This window comes from Phycomyces blakesleeanus (assembly GCF_001638985.1).
Source record: "Phycomyces blakesleeanus NRRL 1555(-) unplaced genomic scaffold PHYBLscaffold_2, whole genome shotgun sequence".
Lineage (NCBI taxonomy): Eukaryota > Fungi > Mucoromycota > Mucoromycetes > Mucorales > Phycomycetaceae > Phycomyces > Phycomyces blakesleeanus.
The window spans coordinates 2676366-2693173 of NW_017265135.1; the positions used below are offsets into that span (position 1 = coordinate 2676366).

The window sequence follows — 16808 nt, forward strand, 5'->3', positions numbered from 1 at the left end:
CAATATTTCAACAATTACAGTAATAAGAAACAAAGAACTGAATAAGTTACTAAAGAATTTAGCTTCTTTGCTGTCTTCGGTAATCGCAGACGGAAACAAGCAAATCAGTAGAAATATTCAAAATCTATTTAACGAGGCTTGAAATTAATAAGTTCTATAGAATATATTTGGTTTGTAAGATGTAATGGTATCTAAAAACAATTATTTCTCCTGATTTATAGAATTTCATTATTATCAGCATTGTTCTTAATATTACTACAGTAGAAGATTTATAATGCTGACAAATCATTTCGACTTGGTTCTCTGGATATCAGTCAGCTTAGTTCGACTTTACCAGACTGTATTTTTATTTTCTCCAAGTATTCCACCAAGGTGGCTATGGTATCTCATTGTAATTATTGACAGTAAGAACAAAACGGTATGATTTGTCATCAATTCATACAAAGCACATTATATATACTAATATAGTGGAAGAATATTATTTATTATATTCTATTTGAACTAACAAAACATTCTTACGGCAAACAATGTATATGGTGCTGTTTTCTTTTCTTTTCTTCTAACGTTGATTATATACATATATATATATATATACTCCATCTATTGATATGTACTACACGGTCCACAAATGGCAATAAACGTAATGGATTTGACAAAAATATCTATTTACCTTTTAGTAGAATCAACTTCTAGTGCTTTTGATATAAGACATATGGTCTACTGAATCGCCATTACTTTTAAATCAAGACAATAAAATCATACATAGCAATATATAAAGAAGAGTAGTGAGACAATATAATACAACAACTGGCAATTCAAGCTTACAAAGTACATAAAATAGTAAAATATCTCTTCTACATATTTCATCAAGTGCAGATTATTAATAATAATGTAGTATATCCTTTTACTTAAAATAATAAATTATAAATAAATGAAAGGCGCGACACAAAATACTGTGAATCAGAATCAGTTGAACAATCCAATTAAAATAAAGTACAGTAAATAGCCGGTACAGATGATATAAATCTAAATAATAAGTTTTATAAATTATATTAGGAATTTCACCATGCATCAGTCAAAGCATACGGGTCGGCTAAATAAAGCACGGACCACATACAAATGCATTGACTCAAATACTATTAAATATATCGAACATACTATTGGTATAAGCCTTACAATATTCTTTTTAACTTTATCAAGAGATAATACTGTTAAACAGAGGTAAGGCTCTACCTATCTTCCTCTCTCTACTAAATTATACTATTACCAGCGTCTTTGTTAGATATTTATTATTTAAACTTTGCAAATGGAATAGTTAGTAAAGGCGCTTACTAGAAAATTAGTAGGAGAGGTGTAAGTGTTTATTTACAGTATAATATCTCATTTTTTTTTAAAAAAAAATTATAAAATATCTACTGCAGGTAATGGACCATATTGCCTTTTTCTTTAAAAGAATAACTAAATAATACAACTCGACTTATAAGGGGGTTTCAACAGTCCTTTAAGCTTTTAAACTTAAGCTTTGAGTTTAAATATCAAGGTATAATTGGCTGAAATTAATTTATAACCATTAAAAAAAAGATTAAAACTCTTGAAAGAAAACCAATAGTTTTAAACTTTTAATACATCCTTGCTTAATTTTTTTTTGGAAATTTAATAAAACCTTGATGAAAATATCTTTGTATCTTTCAATACTATTTTGAGCTTATATCATATTATCACAGTGTTTAATAGAACTGAAAGAAGCATTTAGGGTACTCAAAAACACTTAGTAACTCTTACGTATTATTGGTTACTGCTTTAAAACTCAAAGCTTAAGTTTAAAAGCTTAAAGGACTGTTGAAACCCCCTTATAAGTCGAGTTGTATTATTTAGTTATTCTTTTAAAGAAAAAGGCAATATGGTCCATTACCTGCAGTAGATATTTTATAATTTTTTTTTTAAAAAAAAAATGAGATATTATACTGTAAATAAACACTTACACCTCTCCTACTAATTTTCTAGTAAGCGCCTTTACTAACTATTCCATTTGCAAAGTTTAAATAATAAATATCTAACAAAGACGCTGGTAATAGTATAATTTAGTAGAGAGAGGAAGATAGGTAGAGCCTTACCTCTGTTTAACAGTATTATCTCTTGATAAAGTTAAAAAGAATATTGTAAGGCTTATACCAATAGTATGTTCGATATATTTAATAGTATTTGAGTCAATGCATTTGTATGTGGTCCGTGCTTTATTTAGCCGACCCGTATGCTTTGACTGATGCATGGTGAAATTCCTAATATAATTTATAAAACTTATTATTTAGATTTATATCATCTGTACCGGCTATTTACTGTACTTTATTTTAATTGGATTGTTCAACTGATTCTGATTCACAGTATTTTGTGTCGCGCCTTTCATTTATTTATAATTTATTATTTTAAGTAAAAGGATATACTACATTATTATTAATAATCTGCACTTGATGAAATATGTAGAAGAGATATTTTACTATTTTATGTACTTTGTAAGCTTGAATTGCCAGTTGTTGTATTATATTGTCTCACTACTCTTCTTTATATATTGCTATGTATGATTTTATTGTCTTGATTTTTTTTAAAAAAAAAACAAGCCAAAAGGTCAAGTACAATTAAGGCATAACTCTAGTATTTTCTACTTTTACAGCACACTACTCCTTACTCAAATATTTACTGTTTGTAAGATCTATCCTCTTGTTCTGTTAGACGAGCAAAGATATTGACCATGAGTATTAAAATTGATAAACATGTTGCTCTGTATTTGTTTTCTCGAATATATATACATGTATGCATGCATGATTCTAGCCTTTTATTACCATTCAAAGTATTCTTCAAGAGCTCATTATAAAGTAATATGAATGTAAGATTGTATTGAGCAAAAAAAACAATTAAATCATTATAAATATGTTGAATAGTGTAATTATCCCATAATTAGTGCTAAAAATGGTTAAAGATATTCTCAGGTCGGTAACATGGAGAGTCAGTGCTTGCAAAAAAAAACGGGCATAATAGTTACTAAGAATTGTATGGAATTGAAAGCAACGGTGGTGCAGTAGATCATACGCTCTGTATCAAAAGCAACAAAAGTTGATTTTACTAAAAGTTAAAATCGATATAGAAAGGCAAATAAATATTTCTGTCAAATCCATTACGTTTATCGCCATTTGTGGACCGTGTAATACATCTGAATATCTTTTTGAGAGTACATATCATTAGATAGAGTACATATATATATATATATATATATATAATACAAGTACACACACATATATATTTATGTATATAATCAACGTTAGAAGACAGGAGAAGGAAACAAAACGGCACCATATACATTGTTTGCTTTAAGAATGTTTTGTTAGTTCGAATAGAATATAATAAAGGATATTCTTCCACTATATTAGTACATATAGTGTGCTTTGTATAAATTGATGACAAATCATACCGTTTTGTTCTTAATGTTAATAATTACACTGAAATCCCACAGCCACTTTGGTGGAATACTTGGAGAAAATAAAAATACAGTCTGGTAAAGTCAAACTAAGTTGGCTGATATCCAGAGAACCAAGTCGAAACGATTTGTCAGCATTATAAATCTTCTGCTGTAGTAATATTAAGAGCAATGATGATAATAATGAAATTCTGTAAATCAGGAGAAATGATTGTTTTTAAAGATCATTACATCTCACAAATCAAATAGATCTTATAGAACTGGAGCAATTCCCTTCTATTATTCTTACTATTATTGTTAATAAGAACAAGTAATAGAATATATGTTGGGACGTGCTATTTATATTTTAGTAAACATATACTGGATCAATACTAAAAAGGGAGACAAGAACTTGGGGTTGTTTTGCTATTGATGATTCTGGAAACCTTCATATTATAGTTTAGAAAAGAAGGTTAAAAAATATATAATACAGTTTGCATATTAAACCAATTTTTTTTTTTAGATTTTTTTTTAGATTTTCATCATATATTGGATAAAGAATCCAGATATTTGTGTTTTGTATAGACTGCTAACTATGTAGGCTGTTTCTAAGTCTAGAGTATGGTATTGATAGAGAAACTACGATATATTTTTTTGATTTCATAGGAGTCGTGTCTTTTATTTAGTTCGGCACAATCCCTCCTTATTACGCGAGTACGGAATTTTAAAGAATGATAAATAAATACTGGTCAAACAGATGGTAAACACACAGTGTAACCGAAAATACACACCCTTTGTTCTGAGATTTGAAAGTTATTTTCGATTGACACGGAATCCAAGTTTCAGAGAGATTTCAACAGGGTTCTTTATATCTTACTCCACTAATGATTTTTAACATTTAATATATTATAGACAATTCAAGGCAATTTTAAATTAATATTATTATTTTCTTTAGAAAAAAAGTCCCTTTAACAAAATTTAATATCGTCATTAGGTCGTGTTAAATTATTCTTTTTCCTTTCTCTTGTATCACTAGTTTTGTACAGATCATTTTTATTTTTTAATAAAACAAGAAGCTACATGGGATCAAATTACCAAATGGTTCCTTTGAGTGTCAAGGCATTTTTCTTTTCTTTTGTGAAAATATGTGTATATACATTGTATTATCTTTGATAATCCGTGTCTTTATGTCCAGTTCCTTGGTATCAATGCTTATCAATCTTTCTTCTGGATAATTTAGAGGATCTGGGAACAGCTTATAAATCCAAATTTGCAAGTCATGCGTACTTGGTTTATTTACTGGATCAGACTTTATATCGTGTTCAGAAGAAAAAGATGGATTCTTTGAAAGAGCAAAACTGTTTGTAGCCATCAGTGTTTAATACTGTAATACAGATGTTCTATTAGGAAAGCAACATCCTTCATGTATTGCGCAATTTGGTTTATCTGAGCCCAAGGGCTGATGAGTTATGTTCAATGAACCGAAAATGTGTGAATCGGAGTATGCGCTTACGGAGTGCTCACCAATCGAACTTGGGAATTTATAATCATTTGTATTGCTTTGGTGCTTAATCATGCACTACAGCGGAAACGGTATTTAAGCCCTTTTGGAAATTATTCAAGGCACTCTTTTTTCCTTTACTCTTCCGACTTTATTCCCCCCTTGAAGCTCTTACATGAAAGAAAAACGACCAAACCACTCTTCACATCGACTACGGACACATACCACACCAAAGTCACCATATTCTTCCGCTCACAGAGAAACACTTGCTGACAAAGACAATACTTCCGCTCCGAAATCTTCCACCTACCGCGAACGAGTCTTAGCAGGCGTTAACTACAACCAGGCTTGTGGGTTTCTCCAAGCCATAGAGATCAATCGTCGAAGATCTCTATCTCCCAATTGTGTCGGCAAGTGCTTAGCAGTGTATTTCAACATAGAAATTTTCTTACCCGCCCCACACACACTCTGTAGCTTATCTAGCAAATTATGTGGCTCGATCATGGGAGACCAAACCTGAACCATCAAGAGTATACAGTCTGATGCGATTGATGACTAATCTATTAGCCACAACTGCATTCAGCACACACACATCTTTGATGGATTCTCTTCAGACATACTGCGAGCGTCCATTATCAATGCCTACAATATGCCCAAGCGTAACTCTCTTGATAGCCGTCAGCTACATTCAACGATTAAAACAGGTATGTGAATATGTTTTGAAATCATATTAGATCTTTTTTTTTAAATGATCATACTGTGTAGAAATATATCGAAATCAAAGGAACCACCGGTTGTGGATCTCGTCTTATCATGGTAGCTTATATAATGGCCTCAAAATTTCTTCACGACAACCTTCGTACCATAATCCACACAAACTCTCAGCATACAGCATCACAGCCGAAACCAACAGCACCAACTGCCGATTCAAAAAAACCCCTCCATCTAATTACTCCTCCAACGTCACCTAAAGCACCTATTAAAGAATCGACAGTGCCTACGAGCGATATACCTTGTGTTATACACTACCCGACTGACGATAGAGCTGTTCGAATAATGCGTATGGAAATCGAATTTTTGGAATTTATAAATTATGATCTTTCCGTGAATGACCCTATACACCTTGTGCTGTGGGCACAAAGCTTTGACAAACCGGAAGACTTGGACTTTAAATCGGATGATCTGTCTGCAGATGATGGAGATGATGAGATGGAAGACAACGACCAAGACGACCTTTAATTATTATTTGCTTACTAATCCTCCACCTCCGCCTTCTCCCCGCCCTTCCCCCCTAAAGTCCAAGGTTTTCTTAAACACAGAATCAAATAAAAGCATAAAGTCTCTCATCAATTATAAAAATATAACTATATATCAAATTAGTTACTAAAATACCTCATTTTCTTAGTAAAGGTATGTTTTCTTTTATTCTCTTCTTCGTATTCTCTTCCCTTCATTTCCAAATAAACATTGAAATAATTGTTACCAGTTGTCCTACATTGTCCTCCAAATATTTTGGTTTTATATTTGAGATGTAAAGTATATAAAAATGTACTATATTTGTACATATTATATATATATATTTTTTCGTAGGTAGGTAATAAAAATTAAGAGAAAATATATTAAACAGAAAAGAGGAATCCTTCGTTGGATTCATTTAGACATGTTCATTCGTCATTGCCAACAGGAGGTAACGTGTGTCATGTAAGACAGTCACGTCCGAGACGACGTAGGGGGCATTATTCGCTGGTCTTCACCCTTCAAGCATCTTCTCGTCCCGACATTTACCATGAAGCTTTACGCAGCCATCCTCTCGCTGGCCTCGGCTGTAGTAGCCTTTGAAAGCACTGTGCCATGTCTTATGTGGTCTCCCAAGAAGTGAGTTTAGTAACTCATTTCTCTGTTGGTTCTTACGCTCTTTATCACTCTAGCTACCTCCAGCCTTCTCTGACCAACACAGAACAACTCTACCTCGGTACTGAATTGGCCGTTTCTTCCATCTTTGCCTCTCTCAGCCCTAATGTGTGCAATGCCAAGGTGGTTGCTGTCATTAACCAGCCAGAGGTAAACTAAAATAATATTTTTTTTTAAAAAAAAGGAAGTATTATAGCTAATAGCTGTGAGCATATCCCTTACCTCATTATTTTCATTTCGCTGTTCTTTTTATTTTATTTTACGCGTATATGCATGGGCGCACAACTAACAACCCCGGTTTTAATTATCGATCTTTTATAATGCTAGCTTCACCGTAGTGATCTTTCTCGCTCTGACTACACAGAGTCCTTTGAACATTTGAAGGTATACTAACAGAAAATATATGATTTGCTATATTTCCAGTTTTATTGGCTCATATTAATTAACATGCTTAAATAAATAAAAAGGAGCACGTTAGCAGCGCTGGCTCCCGCGTACAGTATGAGTATATCTCTGGTCCTCTTGATCTCAACAAGATGGCTATGGATATTGCTAGCCAATGTGACAGCACTGTATCTATTCTTGATTCGGAGAGTAAGCACAAAATATATAGATAGGCAGATACAACAAACATACTTTGGCCTAATGCATCTATGTGTGTGTACATTTAGCCGCTACTTCTGGTGACATCTATGCCGAGAAGTCTCACTCGGTAGCTCTTATGATGTTGCCTGCTGGAAAGGATGCCGAGGTCCTCAGAGAGAATGGTAAATAGATAAATAGATAAACTGCAGAGTGGATAGTGATACAAATGATTTAATACAATGACAAATAGATTTCAAAATTGATAGATTTATCAAAGCCATTGAAGAAAAGGTTGCTGATGACTACATTGTGATCTACACATCCAGCACACCCAAGACAGTAAGTAAAGCCATATTAGATCCAACCTTTATTTATTAGTGGAATAAGATATATTCTATTCTATTATATGTTTACTGATTATGGATATTTAACAATAGCCCGAGACTTCTTCCTTGAAGAAGAGAGCCCTGGCTGATGTCTTGAGCCGCCGTGCTCCCAAGGCATCTTCTGTCAACTTGCCCGTGTTTGCCAAGTACCAATTGTTCAGCCCTGCGATCTTTATGGGATTAGCTATCAGTTTGATCTTTGTTCTTGTTGTGGCAACCGGTGTAAGTTGGTTGACCGGTATCCAGACCCCAACTCGTTTCGAGAGCAAGCCCAAGAAGCAGTAATCAAAATGCAAAAATATAAATAAATAAAATTCGCCATGCCTTTTTTTGTAATGGTTAGAAATGTTTTAGTATATTATATTTAGACCATTTACAGTACCCATGATATATGTATGTATATATGAAAGAGATTAACTTAAAATGTAAATATATATTTGAAATGATAATCATCATGGTTTATTGAGCTTTACATATTTAACTAAAAAAGTAAAAAGTAAAAAAAAATGAAAATCTGTAACCACATCTAGTGTAGTTCTACCAATACTGGCTATGTATATTAATGTATATATAACTAGTTACTATATACAGTTCTGTACATATATATAAAGAGAAACAGTACTGCTTCAAATCAACGACATACATATCAAACTTTGATCAACAATATTCTCTTGGATATATTTGTATTTTATTGTTGGTTGAATAAGGAGACAAGTAAATACAAATTACGAGTAATCTAATCGTATGATTTTGTATATGTTCATATCAGTATATTATATTGGACTACTTGAGCAATATATATATGTTAATTCTAATTTGCGTATTGAACAAGATGCTTGTTTAAAGCTTATTTTGTTTTCACTAAAAACAGAAAAAGAAAAGTGTCATCTTTGCTTAACTGTCATTTTTAAATATCCCAAATTACCCTTTTTTATTCTTAAAGAGGAAGAGAAAGGGAGAGAGATATAGTATATGTATACTTTGTTTGTTTGTATATAAAATAGCTAGAGCACATATGATACAGGGCATTATAAGGAAAAGAAGTAAAGGGAAACAAGGGTCTGTACAAAGAGAAAGAGAAAGAGGAAGAAGAAGAGGTAATTTGGCTAATGCTGATCTATAAAACGGAGACCACTTCCACTGCCTACACCTCCCTGGAGAGAAACGTCGACAAACTTGGCAACGCTGACGACTGCAGTATCACAGCTGGTTACGGCAAGACCAGCATAAACGTCCCGGGCAAGGAACGTTGTCGAGACATTTCCTAGAGTGTCCCAAATTGGGGGAGCAACGGAAGTACGCATCATCTGGGCGACAAAGACATTGTCTTTCCGAATAAGACGGAGGCGGTAAGGAGGAGAGGCCCGAGACTTCTTGAGGAGACGGGTGTCATTCATATTTTGTGAACGTGTCTGGAGAAAAAGGCCATCCGCAGGAGATATTCCGAGCATGACGTGAGGGGATCCCAAAGAGAGATGTTCACGAATAATGATACCTGCCTTGGCGCAGCTGGCAAATGTTGAATGTGATTCCACCGTAGCTTCAAGAGTACCATCACCAGATAATGCTTGATACACAAAACGAAACGCATCGCGCGTACCACTGATATCAGCTCCCGAGCCCCACAGCGTAAATGTGTTGCCCGAGTCAAAGGATACTGATCCAGGCAGCCCAATAGACAGCTCATGGCCAACGTCCATTGTTTGCCATCCATTTGGTAAAGTAGGGTTTGGCAGTGGACCAGGGAATGGCTGTCGAGGACGTGCGAGTTTTGCCTGCAAAAGGGGTGCTAGTTTGCGAGCAACTGTTTGATGACCTACATCATTAAGGTGCCCCTAACAATGACGAACCAAAAATAAATGAGAAAATATTCTCTTTTTTTGTAAATATCACATCTCCGCAAAAAAAAGGAAAAAGAAAATCTTCTGCTTACCGGATCGACAAACGCACTAGGACCATAACGCACCCAGTTAGTCGTATCCACAAAATGAACATTTTCATCACCTAAATCGTTTCTACGAGAAACAGCCAGTTGTGACGACCGGACCATTTCACCCAGTGGCTCTGAAAGCACTAAAATCGATGCTGGTCCAGTGTGTGTGCGCACTTGTAAAAGAAAGCGCTCTAGGGATTGTTCATAAGCTTCGGTTCCATAGTCGTTGCGGCCAAGAAGGATAACAATTGCAGCGGGCTTGTAGCTCGAGAAATCCCATTTGGCCCTAGCTTCCTTGGTGTGAGAGGGACTCCACTCAAAGTATTGACTTTCCATCCCTCTTCCATCCTTTCCATCCATAAGACGTGCCCCGGGTAAAGCGATCTGGGCATGTTCGGTACCGAGAATTTCCGAGACTGCCCAGGCATAACTTGTCAGGATTGTTTGGCTTGTGTACTTTCCAAGTGTCAGATCATGGCCTACAAACTCAACTGTCGAGCTTAGCACATCTACTGGTCCAGTACCTCGTTCGTCTGAAAGTAGCAGTGACTCAAGTTCGATCGATGCATTTGTACATGCTGCTACTGTTAGTTGATGGGGACCTTGCCCGAGATCGATTTGGGGTGTGATGTCAAGTTCGATCGCTTCTCCATTTTCAGACTGAGTTCTGTAATCTTTTGGTTTCTCGGTATCAATCTGTACATAGACATGTGTGGGGCCTTTCAGAATAAGGCGGATCCGTGGCCCGTATATAGTTGTTTTGAAATAAGCACCCGGCCACCCGCTTTGGATGCTGTTGGTCGAGGTGCGCCATCGCCCAAAATACATGATGTTGGGGTCATTAAACGGGATCAGTATGTCGTTTTGCTCTTCTGTGGCATAGACTATACACAGACAGAACAGTAATAAAACAAGTCCATAGGCATTTATCATTACCACCACTAAAAGTAAGAAAGAAGTAAACAGTTGCTAATTCAAACCCAGTCCGTGAGTTGTTTTTATGATTCACGACTTGACAATGTGGGTTGTACGGGATTACCCGCTGACAGCTCTGTCGTCCACAATAGCTGTACTGTCAGGTTTTAGGCTGTATTTATTAGTAGATTTGAATACTACACTCACTAGATAATATATTAATCAACTTTAGCTCGTATGGCTTTTTTAGATTGACAGTATAGGAAAGATGCTAATAAAGAGCCACCCAATAATTCACAGTTTGGATTTTGTTCCTTTAGATCTGAGTCTAGTAGGCAGACAAACTTGTAAGAGAAATTGAAACCGGCTGTTATGTTTGATAGACTATTATCACCATTCCTGTCGATTTTCCATCCCAGTCGCCTGATGTTCAGGTCTTTTTTTTTTTGTTTTGGCTTGCTTGCTTTCTTCTAATAACTGCTTATAATATATGAGTTTATTTGAAAGAATATTACTAGATGATTGGATCAAGGTAAAATGGTCATTTGGTATAGTACTGAATATGCTAAACACAAGAAATCAACAATTAAAAGTCTCGATATAAAGTCCATTTGGACCAGTTGGGTCCAAATACGAGTCTTCTTTAAGCAAAACGGAAAGAATAAAATGAAATAAAAAATAACAGGATTGTGGCCGGTTTTCAAACATTTCTGTCTACCGAATTCCCATGCTTAATACTAATGCACACAAATGACTTTCTAAAATAAAAAACAAAAACAATAATGCACTCAACTATCGATTTTAAGCCGCCAGTTTTCTTTTTTATATATATTATTAATCTTGGTTTGATATCTGAGACCAGGAACTAAAGTATACTCTTTCGTTTGTACAAACAATACCAGTGTAACCAACTCTAATGACTCATATTAAACAAGCCCATGATTACCTGATATTCTTGATAATAATACTATCATTTTGTTGATTTATATATTGAAATACCCGTTGATCTGACCTTATTTAGTTTTGTTTGCTAGTGATTTGGATACTTTGTAATAAAGCCAAGGGTTATTGTTCAATAAATTATCAATATGAACGCAAAAAAGGGTCAATGTTACGTTATAAAATTGAAGTCAAGCATCGTATTACTGTATTACAGTATTACAGTATTACAGTATTACTTTTATTTCTTGTCTTCTTGTCTTCTTGTGTTGCACATCATAAAGAAACAAAAAAAAAGGCCAAATAGAGAAAGAGATCAAGTGGGAAAGGAAAGGGGACTGCTCAATGGATATATATATATAATTTATTTGAAACATCCAATAGTTTCTTTTGTACCTAAAACTATATCTAACGTACGACACTAAGATCAGATCGAGGCAGTAGAATGGCTAGAAATAATCTTATGTGACCGTATTCCAATGAAGCAAATGTTAGCTAGTAAGCTTGTTAGCTAGTTAGTTTAAGGATACATAAAATATCTATTCAAGATATATTTGCAAGAAAGAAATAAAGAAAGAAAAGGTATTTAATCTATTTATTGTATCAGATTTATAATATGTGCCTAGTGGTATCTTCAAACAGAAAGAAAACATTTTAATTAGCATATACAGTCATTATCTGCACTCTCACGCTATTTCAACTCCTATTGCTGTTTACCGAATGTTCAACTCTAATATAACATACGCTAGACATATTCAAACCTATCAGAATCTGAGGATGTGCTTTCTGTACGTCAAATTGGTTCAAAACGCCCATAGTTCGAGTCTTGTAAATTGATAATGATGGCATTGGGTTTGTTTGTCTGATTTTCCTAAATATATTGAAAACACGAGGTTGAAATATCAATTCATCCACGCTGCACTCACCCTCTAATTATCGTTAAAATGGTAACGTAAAGAAGATGCCGAGTGTAGAAAAGCAACGTCAACATATCATGAGCCTACATTAGTTATATATACAAATATACAAATATATACTGTACGTAAAATAGATATGTCCTCACTACTGCACATACTATTGTTGTTAATACAATTACTGTATGGTAATGCTTTGTAGATTATAGATTGTATATGCTGGATCTTGGTTACTCAAAGCTCCCCTTTTGAACTATTTGAGTTGTTTCAATTTCATTGTTCGAATGCCTTCAATCGTCACTTGACCCAAATAATAATAATAAAAAATACTCGAGTCAGTAAGAGGAAACTGCAAGTCTGATTTCAATTTACATGGTAGCTTCCCAAAACACAATGGACCATTCTTGCTTTCTTTCTTTCTTTCTTTCTTTCTTTCTTTGTATGATAGCCATAATAAATGCCGAACCGAAATTTGTAGAGATAGCTTTAAAAAAAATAGACTATTGCATTTTTAACAGAAAAATAACGCATATTACTATAATTTTTTATTTTTTGATATTTCAAGAAAGAAGAAGGGAGATTTGACCAAGAGAGGTGTGTTTGATGTATGACAGTGAATCAGTTATTTTCAGTAATAAATGCATGCGTGTATTTGATACCTTGACTTTATACGACCAGCCGTGTAAAAATAGAATAATGTAGAAAAAAGGTGTGTAGATTGCATAGCTTAAGAATTCAAGGGGTAAGAAAAAGAAAAGCTCCAATGATGAGCCAAGTAAAACGTGATTAGAGAGCTTACTTTCTCTATCCATTGCTCTTCAATTCTATAGACAAAGGAGTCCAAGCTCAAGGTGGAACTAAAAGCCAAAATTGACCTCTTCAACTCTTTTCAATTGGTTTCAGGGGTTTGAGATACTTGATCTATATAGAAGAATAGTTATTGACATATCTAGAAAAACGAAGCGAGTCTACACCAGTATGTCGTCCCAAACCCAAAAAAAAAATTAAAAAATAAGAGAGGGTTAAACATCGATCGAACAAGAAAATAGTAATAATAACAATAGCAAGAAAAACTTTCTGGGGATTTTGTCTGGTTAGGTTCGTGGCGTTTCCAAGTCTGGGCCATTTTGGGAAATTATGGCGATCAAACATATCCCTCCAGCATCGAAAGAAAACCGGGGTTAAATCTGTGCCTATTATATGCATTAGATAATCGTATTAAGCACCGTGCACCCAGCGTATTCAATAAACTAAGCACAATAGTAAGAAGTGCTATTTTGCCTTGAAGGTTTTGTCACATTAATTCTCCAGAATTATCTCGAGTATCAATTTTTCATATAAGTAACAGAAGATCACTATTTTATTAAAATATCACTATTCTGCAGTATCACAGCATACCAAAAAAAAGGTCCCAATATGAGGATCGGGTCGGAGAGAAGTCTGTTCATATAGAAAGTGAGACGAAATCAGAAAGAGCTTGATATAGAAAACTCTGTCGTGAAGAAATTACATTTTGGTATTCGCGCCGCATCTTCATTTTATCTATTGACAGCGCACTGCTTTAAAGACGCCAAATAAGAGTCATTAAGAATTGTTTTCCCACTTTCCTATTTGGCGCTCAATCTAAATAAATAGATCATTGTAAAATATGTATATTGCTTCAAATGTACATTAGTGCATTAGACCCTATTACCATTTACTTTAAATAAAGAATATCGAGAAGAAACCTTGAATTTCTTATAGACTTTCACAAAAAAAACAAAAAGGTTGCTATGTTCAGATGTTCGTTATTCATTATCTATTTATTCTTTTGTACAAATTATTAATTTTTGTTCGATTTGTACAGTACATATTGCTATTATCATTTTATGTTTCGAAATGGAAATGTAAATAAGCCTCTTGCTTTAGATCGCGATGGCTGTATGTTTACAGCTTTTTATACGTGTTTCATTAATTTAAAGACAAAGTACCTTCTTCTCGATCAGCATTTCCTTTTAGCAACACAACGTTTTGCCTAGGGAGTTATTGTTTCACTTGACTGGTTTTTATATTTTATTAAAAGGAGTCGTATATATTTTGAGAAAGATCGACTTTTGAAAGTATAGCAATGTATTATATTTGTCAAAAACAGCTTGCCACCTGGATCACTATAATAAATGCACATTATGTATATGTCATTGTGATGCATTGTACCTGAACGCCTATTTTCTTTCCCTTATCAATTGATTGGCTTTCTTAGGGCGTCTTTACTATTATATACATCAAGAGATTGTGGTGGTCTATTAAAAATCCCTCGAAACCCTTTTGGAAAGTCCCAAACGTCTAAAAAGGATGTAATAACGAAGATGATTTGTAAAAATTCTAATTTGAATGGTTTGTTGGACTGCCATTATTCCCTTTTGTTGCATATTTAAAATTTAGCTTATAACCCTAACCAAAATCAAAGGGAGGGAGGGGGGGTCTATAGTAAGTAAGTAATAATATTTATGTGTGTACACACACAAAAACATCAAAGATCCACACACACAAAAGAGTAACTAAAAATGAAAATGAAAATTAAAATAAGGGACTGTATATCGTAATATTGCGACGATACGATATTGAAGAGTATAAAAGGAGACTGCAAGAAGGTTATCGTTTCCTTTCTTTCCTCTCCATTACTTTATACACCTTCAATGAAGAAAACTACTTTGGATTCAGCAGATGCACCACGCGCTGGAAGACTTTCCAAGTTGACTGTCTGTCCTTTTGGAAGACCTCGCTGGCAATCTCGATTTTTTGTCTTGCTCAACTCAGAGTTACGCTATTACAAAAATGAGGTATGCAGCAAAGCCATCTAGAGATGACAAGTCGTTCAAATGTGTAAAGAATAAATAAATAACATATGTTTTCTCTCTCTAAAGCATGCAGAAACACCTTCTTCGATATTGAATCTAAACGACGTGGATCAATTAGTGCTTGCGCCAACACCCAGTCATCCATTCTGCTTTCGCCTAGAACCAATCCTAAATACAGTATCCCCAGTAGGGTCAGATAGTAAAAAAGATAAGAGCACAAAACAGCAACGTCCGTGGTCATTGGAATGTCAGTCAGAAATCGAAATGGACTTGTGGGTATCTGCAATTCACTGTCGCCTCGCAAAACTCTCTTCAAAGACACCTCCCCTCCTTCATTACGAGCAACAACCATCTCCTTCCGCATGTTTCTTTTCATCACTCTTACGCAAAATCACTCCTCCATCCAATTCAACCTATTCTGACTATCCCTCTTCCGACCCATCTCGACCAAGTTCTTTCTGGCCTGCCATGAAGAACAAACCAGTCGTAGCCACCCAGACATCATTTTCTCAAAGACGCGGGATCACTCTTGCTCCAATTTACGTCCCTGTTCCAGTACATAGCTTACAAGTCTACGAATCATCTGACCTGACATTCGAAAGTTCCCCTTCTGATTCTGGTATCCAATCCCCAGAGAGTACACTCGGTGCATCTTCTGACATTGACTACGAAGAGTTCAAATCCAAGCGTTCATTGTCTCTTCCAGCATTAACTGATTTTGAGACAGCAGAAACGGAATCATCCCCCACCTTCCTTTTGTACAAAGAGCGGTTTCGGCTCTGATATCTATATATTGTCTTGCCCCTGCTTACAGTTTCTTTCATTTACTCGTATACTTTTTTTTACTATGCTTATACATTCTATATAATTATTTTAATTTACTTCCCGTAGTTTACTTTTTTCCTAATATTCATAATATACTCTTTTGAACATGTCATTATATCGTCCCTTTAGTTACCAAAATCCGAGCTAAGAAAAATAAAATAAAATAAAATAAAAACAGCCACCACACAAAGGCATGCCCTGATTGACTATATATTATGTAATAAGCTTTAATGAATGAAGAGAGGCTTAATATGGAAATACGCAAGACAGGACGGGCAATAATACGCACACAAAATAATAATAATAATAATAATGAAGATTTGTACAATGATAAAAAAAGGGGGATGTGGTGTGCCGAGCCAATAGATTTCGGAACCCAAAACAAGTACCAAAAAGTCACGGTTCGTTATAGCTACCCTACATAATGAAGAACCAATTCAGTGTCACCCTATTCAGTGCACCCTCTTTCATTCTTTTCTCCTTATTAAAAAAAAAGATTGCTCTTGGATATTTGATTCAATTTATAGAATATCACCCAGGGAATCGGCTGATATAATACCCACCAAAGTTTACAAGCAATATACCTTAATATATATATAAAATACTCCAAAGTG

At 34.6% G+C, this 16808-nt stretch overlaps 5 protein-coding genes across 5 annotated transcripts; 3 read left to right on the top strand and 2 right to left on the bottom strand.

The window, feature by feature from the left end:
• Positions 1-3117: 3117 nt before the first annotated feature.
• On the bottom strand, positions 3118-4820 carry PHYBLDRAFT_162961 (hypothetical protein; the record flags this gene model as incomplete). Its single annotated transcript, XM_018434712.1, has 3 exons — positions 3118-3213; positions 3464-3521; positions 4606-4820. 3 exons carry the CDS (start codon positions 4818-4820, stop codon positions 3118-3120), a joined length of 369 nt encoding a protein of 122 aa, XP_018297949.1.
• Positions 4821-5663: 843 nt separating this feature from the next.
• On the top strand, positions 5664-6545 carry PHYBLDRAFT_157378 (hypothetical protein). The gene is made up of 3 exons (XM_018433610.1): positions 5664-6135; positions 6204-6240; positions 6433-6545. Exons 1-3 carry the CDS (start codon positions 5778-5780, stop codon positions 6482-6484), a joined length of 447 nt encoding a protein of 148 aa, XP_018297950.1. The 5' UTR covers positions 5664-5777; the 3' UTR covers positions 6485-6545.
• A 190-nt stretch (positions 6546-6735) lies between these two features.
• Positions 6736-8177, top strand: PHYBLDRAFT_75715 (hypothetical protein; the record flags this gene model as incomplete). Its single annotated transcript, XM_018443090.1, has 7 exons — positions 6736-6824; positions 6878-7010; positions 7188-7244; positions 7328-7454; positions 7532-7627; positions 7696-7784; positions 7883-8177. 7 exons carry the CDS (start codon positions 6736-6738, stop codon positions 8114-8116), a joined length of 825 nt encoding a protein of 274 aa, XP_018297951.1. The 3' UTR covers positions 8117-8177.
• Positions 8178-8740: 563 nt separating this feature from the next.
• PHYBLDRAFT_184973 (hypothetical protein) lies at positions 8741-11653 on the bottom strand (the record flags this gene model as incomplete). Its single annotated transcript, XM_018439011.1, has 5 exons — positions 8741-9666; positions 9765-10648; positions 10701-10705; positions 10804-10885; positions 11626-11653. 5 exons carry the CDS (start codon positions 11651-11653, stop codon positions 8938-8940), a joined length of 1728 nt encoding a protein of 575 aa, XP_018297952.1. The 3' UTR covers positions 8741-8937.
• Positions 11654-15207: 3554 nt separating this feature from the next.
• Positions 15208-16152, top strand: PHYBLDRAFT_58954 (hypothetical protein; the record flags this gene model as incomplete). The annotated part of the gene is made up of 2 exons (XM_018440412.1): positions 15208-15351; positions 15436-16152. The coding sequence occupies 2 exons, from the start codon at positions 15208-15210 to the stop codon at positions 16150-16152; spliced, it is 861 nt and encodes a 286-aa protein (XP_018297953.1).
• Positions 16153-16808: the final 656 nt, after the last annotated feature.